This window comes from Thunnus maccoyii, chromosome 2 (genome assembly GCF_910596095.1).
Source record: "Thunnus maccoyii chromosome 2, fThuMac1.1, whole genome shotgun sequence".
In the NCBI taxonomy this organism is placed as follows: Eukaryota; Metazoa; Chordata; class Actinopteri; order Scombriformes; family Scombridae; genus Thunnus; species Thunnus maccoyii.
In genome coordinates this window covers 19,884,054-19,890,053 of record NC_056534.1, presented here as the reverse complement: position 1 = coordinate 19,890,053, position 6,000 = coordinate 19,884,054, and the positions used below count along the sequence as shown (strand labels likewise).

At 38.9% G+C, this 6,000-nt stretch overlaps 1 protein-coding gene across 2 annotated transcripts in view; it reads right to left on the bottom strand.

The window, feature by feature from the left end:
• Positions 1-2,398: 2,398 nt before the first annotated feature.
• Positions 2,399-6,000, bottom strand: part of pax5 (paired box 5) — a 54,046-nt gene continuing 50,444 nt past the window's right edge. For both annotated transcript variants that reach the window (XM_042423543.1, XM_042423552.1), the window contains exons 10-11: positions 4,416-4,502; positions 2,399-2,522 (exon numbers count right to left, since the gene is read on the bottom strand). In XM_042423543.1, coding sequence (XP_042279477.1) covers positions 2,440-2,522; positions 4,416-4,502 — 170 coding nt within the window. In that variant the 3' untranslated portion in view covers positions 2,399-2,439. The remainder of the gene's footprint in view (positions 2,523-4,415; positions 4,503-6,000) is intronic.

Sequence of the window (6,000 nt, the reverse complement as noted above, 5' to 3'; positions counted from 1 at the left end):
GGGAGAGGTGACATATAAAACTAAAGGCACTGTCCTTGTTTTCAGCTGGTGTGGTTCAGGTTCAATAATGCCTCAGAAAGATCTAGAGAGAAAGACAGAAATAAGGGACAGCTCCCGGCACGGTGCACGCAGGCAGCACAGCGAGAGAGCCGTCATAAGAATCTTCTTTAGAGTTGTGTACGCACAACTTTTAAGGTCTACAAATGTAAAAGGATCCACTCTTTCACTATTTCAAAACCCAGAAACAACAAAGATTTGACAAACTAACAGCTTTGTTCAGTGTTCATAGGTATATGTTTATATAGCTATATTTTATGTCTCACGCTGCAGATTTGGTGCCTCCAATCTGTTAGCTATTAAAACTACACAGTAGCAATGAAGCGCTACGGTCAGCCACACATATCCAAAACAAACAAACAAAAGATATGTAAACACTCGCAGACGATGGCTAAAACAACACCACAAACCTCTTAGTCTTTTTATCGTAAAGAAAGCTTCATCACTAAAATCTAAATTCAAATGTGAATAATTGAAATTGCTATTGACATTGTGACTTCTCTTTCACTGATTACTGTACAATTTTTGTATGGATAGATGTGAGACAGGAAGCTACATACGTACAGGTGTAGGAAGATACTGCCCATTAACACAGTTCAACATAGTGGGCTGCTCCAACATTTAAGCAGGATAACACACTGATTTTCGATCAGTGCTGAAGGGCAAATCTGTCCTACTCTGTCTGCACACTGAATGGGTAAGGCCTCGACCCTGGTGTCATGCATTGTCACAGCGCAGAACTGATGCAGGAGACAAACAAAAACAGAAAACAGTTTCACTTGTTTTTCACGAAAGCAATGCTTTTATAGAAACAATTTCAGGATGTCAAACAGCACAGGGACAAGCACTCAAAAATGGGAAGAAGAAGAAGAAGAAGAAGTACTTCATGGTTCTGAAAGGAAGTTTAAAAAAAAAAGTAAAATGGCACCTTTAAATGATGATTGAGTCTCTTTGTGCTTTTGTAGTTAGTCAGCCGATCCACTAGGGGGGGGCCATCTTTGGGGAGTTTAAAGAGAGAAATAGAAAGAGAGCAAGAGAGAGAGAAAGAGAGGGTGCCGCCACTTCCTGGTTCTTCTTTTGAATATTCAGGAAGTGGATAAAAATGGCGTCTTATTCAATGGCACCTGTGTCAACTGATACCAGGCAACAAACTATAAACAGGAAAATCGCAGTCGGATTACATTTATAAACAAAGACTTCTTTTCATATTGAAAGTTTTTAAGATTTCATATTTCACTGCATCGTCATCATCATCATCATCATCATCATCATCATCATCATCATCACTAATCTAGCACAACAGCGTGACACATATTATAAATCATTACAGGCATTCACTCTCATCACGGAGTGCAGCGCAGAAAAGCTTCTTAATATATTACTCTGTGTCTCCTCCATTTATAAATAGCTCTTGATCAGGACTAAATCTTGGCTGGGGAGGTAGGATAGCACCTTCCTGTACAATAACACTCCCTCGTTTTGGTCTGTGAACACGTACACTGTTCATTTTACAGTAGAGGCTCAGATTTTAGGCTGTGCTTTGCTGAAAGGCCTGTCTGTCGGTCAGTGTTGTTCACAACACTTCAAATGAAAGTGTCCACGTTAAATACAGTTTTTTCTTATTGGGGCACTGCAAACGCAGTGGGATCTGGCTGTTATCGTGTGTTTGAATTTGTGAAACTGAACACTCCCATTAAAAATCAGGGTATCCCATTCTTTAAGCATTAGAAGAAATGAGTTGAATCTACTGCAAAGAGTCTAGAATGACAATGTTATGGTAACAATTTTGGTCATTTAAAGTTATGAGAATTGGATTGTCTTTACTTCACCGTAACATGGCATAGAAAATTGATTGATTCATGTCAGGTCATAAAAAGACTGTCTGAAAAAGTGATTTTTGCTCTAATCTGCTCAAATAATTTCATTAAAAACCTTAAAACACAACATTTGACCCAGGAAATCACAATCCAGACACTTTCTACTGACCTCTTGGATTGGTAAATGATTGGTTGAAAACAAAGATTCAAACAAGATAGGGATACCAAGTCTTTATGCATTATGAGAGTGCTCAAATTTTATGAAATGTTCTGATCAATCCTATATCTATCAGGTATTGACACTGCAACACTTGTGTCCACACGGTAATGTAATACCCCTACAGATGTCTGTGTTGCAGGCTAGCAGTGCGTTGGTTGGCTTAAGTGTCAATCAAAGAAAATTCAAACTTCACTGACGTCGGAAAATTTGAAATCTTCTCCCCATTGTCGTCCGTGTGTAGGCAGGCTTGTACTGAGCGGTGCTGGTGCTATCCGTCCCTCCCTCCCTCCCTCCCTCCCTCATCTTCTTCTTCTCCGCATCGTCCTCCTCTCTCAGCAGAAGGGGTCAATGGCGGTCGTAGGCGGAGGCTGTTGCAGTGGCAGCAGGGCCCGCCCCCCGTGATGTCGCACTGTAGTAGTACGGTGACCCTGGGATGAAACACAGAAACATATTCCATTCAATTGTTTTTAATGTGATGAAAATATTCATGGATTTATTACAGTTTGTTACATCTTGGGTCTTGTTTGTTTGTTTGTTTGTTTTGGTCTCATTTCTATTGGTTATGATGTGAAGTACTGGGACATGTTGCTACAACAAAGCCAACAATTTAACCAGACTATTTAAACCTGCATTATTCTTTTTGGCCACTTGGAGACAGTACAAAAAGCTGTAAACACAACACCCACATAGCATCATCTTAAATAGTTGATAAGGTGAACGTGTTGGCAAACAAGTGCCTACAAATCCAGCAGATACGGAGCAACAAAAGTCAACCAAAAACGTAAACTTGTGGGCCAGAAAACCAAAACAATGAGTTAAAAAATGCTAAGCTATAATGCTATAATGTTCATATAAAAATACAGATTTACTAGTTTTATTGTAAACCATTTTATTTGTAGTTCAAAACAAAAATGAGCACACAGGCTTAGTTTATTTGTATAGAACTTTTCAAAACCAATGTTAGGAAATGCTTTACATAAACATTAGATAGATCTAAAAAAGAGCAGCGTATAAAACATAATAAGATGTCAAGCATAAAAGACAGAAAAAATATTCATAGGCTAACTGATAAAAAGTAGTTTTAAAAGAAGATGATAAAAACAGCGAGACGTTTCTCTTTGAAATAAATCTGGTAACTTAGTTTCAGCAGTGTCGCTGCATTCACAGATCTCGGCAATTAACTTGGTGAGTTCAAGTTTTATTACAGAGAGGAATGATGGTCAAAAATGACAAAAATAAATTGTAATAATCTGGAATTATCCTTTAACCACTTGGGGTTACTGAAATGAAGTATAAATGTAAAATGAGCAGCTTCAATTTTCTCTTAAGATTATATTTTACTTTGAATGTGAGTAGTGAAAGGCATGGGTGAGATGACATGAGCTGATGAAGCTAATGACAGAAAAAAATTAGTCTCCCTTTCATGTACAACCAATAAAATGGACTTTGTCTACTTCTTGACACCCTTTTCTTTCATCTACTTCCTTCTTACTCTCTCTCTCTCTCTCTCTCTCTCTCTCTCTCTCTCTCTCTCTCTCTCTCTCTCTCTCTCTCTCTCTCTCTGTCTCTCTCTCTCTCTTTGACACACACACACACACACTCATACACACCATCTAAGTGACAGTCTAAGCTGACACACTGAGTACAGCTCTACTACTACTGATCCCTTGAGTCTATTCTCTCCTCAGGGAAGAGGTCAATTCAATACTGTAACCCCACAGACACACAGAAACCCACACTCACACACCTTAATACACACACTAAAAAAACTGCCCCCACACATACACACACACACACACACACACACACACACACACACGCACACACACCTGTCTCTGTCACTTCCATCAATCAGCCCAGCTGTGTGTTGACAGGTTATGTCTGTCCACAGTCCAGGTAATCTCAGGAGGCTCTTTGGGGAAGTGAGGCATTAAGCTGGCCTGACAAACTATTTAGTCTTACTCAAGACTTCAGACGCCCTCTTTCCCCTTTTGCCTCTTTTTTCAAAACACACCTTTCTTTCATTTGTCACCTTTACTCTTATCCTTTCCCTCTTTTCTTCTGCATCACAGCCTCTTCTTTCCTTTGCCATCAATCTTAAACCTTCCATGGTGACCTAATGTTCATCTTATCCTCTTATTATCATACTAAAGATACCTTACAGTCTCTTTTTTGTTTCCCCTTCTTTCAATGCTCTGCTATCATCTTTCCTCATGATTTCACCTCCTTCTGTACATACGCCTGGATCATCACACACACTCTTCACTTGTCTCTATTCTTTCATTTGCTTTCTCTCTCTCTCTCTTTCTCTCTCCACCTACCTTGCATCTGTCCTGCCTGGCTGGTGAAGAGACTGGAGGAGCAGCCGATTTCCGTCCCCAGGAGAGACCCATAATCCTGCTGAAACACTGGGGACACAGGGATGGAGGGAATTAAGGAGGAAGAGGAAAGGTGATGAGAGGAATGGGTGCGGGTAGAAGGGTGGGGAGGGGGGGGGGGCGCACTACAGGTCAGCACAGCCTGACCCTTTCTCACCTATTGACCTTTACACCGTCACCCCTTGACCGTTTCACCTTTAAACGTGACCCCCGAAATGGCTCCCCAGACAATGACTTTGACACTGACTGTTTTTGGCTCAGGGTTGTAGTAGTACTGATTCATGGATATTAAAGGGTAAAACTGGCAATATTCTATATTTTTCTTATTGTCAACAAACACCATGAAAAAGACCAAAACTAAAAAAATGCGTTAGTCTGTCTCTCAATACTTTCTCCCTTCCCAATTCTGTCAGTAGCTCAACCACATTTGTTCCAACTGAAGATTTAAATCTTTTAAAAACAACTCATGAATATGTATATATATATTTAAAGGCTAAGTTTCCTGAAACAGCTGGTTACTGTTTTTTTTCTATTGTGGTCTATTGCACAAAGGAATAAGCTATATCATATTATGATCAAGTCATAACAATAAGGAAAATATTGAATATGAACAGACTGCTTTAATTGAGAGTATGAGTCCTTTAATCAGGGATCTTCCAATCAGCTGGTGGAAAATTATTATTTTTTTAATCCACAACTAGAAATATATATTTTTAAATTCTTATCCTTGATTCTGCTCTCAGACCTCACCTAAGGGTGTCTGAGAAGATGTTTTGGAGCCTGATGTTATGTCACATTACCTCTCAAAGTGAAATAGCTTATACGCTATAAGTTAATGGTGCTTGTTGCTCATTGTCCAACGTGTCACTGCTGGTGGCAGCTTGGTACCGAATGAGCAGTGACCTGCTGGACAAAATGGCAGAACCTACAGTATGTTGGTGCTAGTTTTTGAGACCTCTTATCTCAGCTGCTTATCTTGCAAGCCAACAGATGACTCAGAGATCTCTAATTTACAATATCAAATTCAAATTTGACCAAAGGATTAAAATGTAAGTATAAAAATTAAGAATGTACAAAAAGAAGACATTGAATAGTTTATACATTACTACACCAAATACACAATAAATGATAAACTACCTATCACTCACTTGTCACAACCAATCAGTAACTCAGGCCACCATTTGACAAAAAAAATCAAAAATATTTGACTACATTTAGTAAATATGTCAAGCCATAATGATTAATGTGAAGGTGGTTGCATGAAAAATGAAAAATATGTGGTAAGAGTCAGTTTCCTCCACTGTAACTATAAATACTCAAATCCAACAAATCCCAGAATGCAACACTGATGAGATGCAGATAAATGCCCTCTAATCTGTTCCTTCCTCTCACTCTCTGCCGTCCATTTTCATCTAATCCATTCACACCCCAAATTGCCAGTCTTTAAAAAAAAAAAACTTTACATAAAACCATGAGTATGTCTATGAAATATTGTAGTATTGTACTGTATTGTACAATATATACTTAA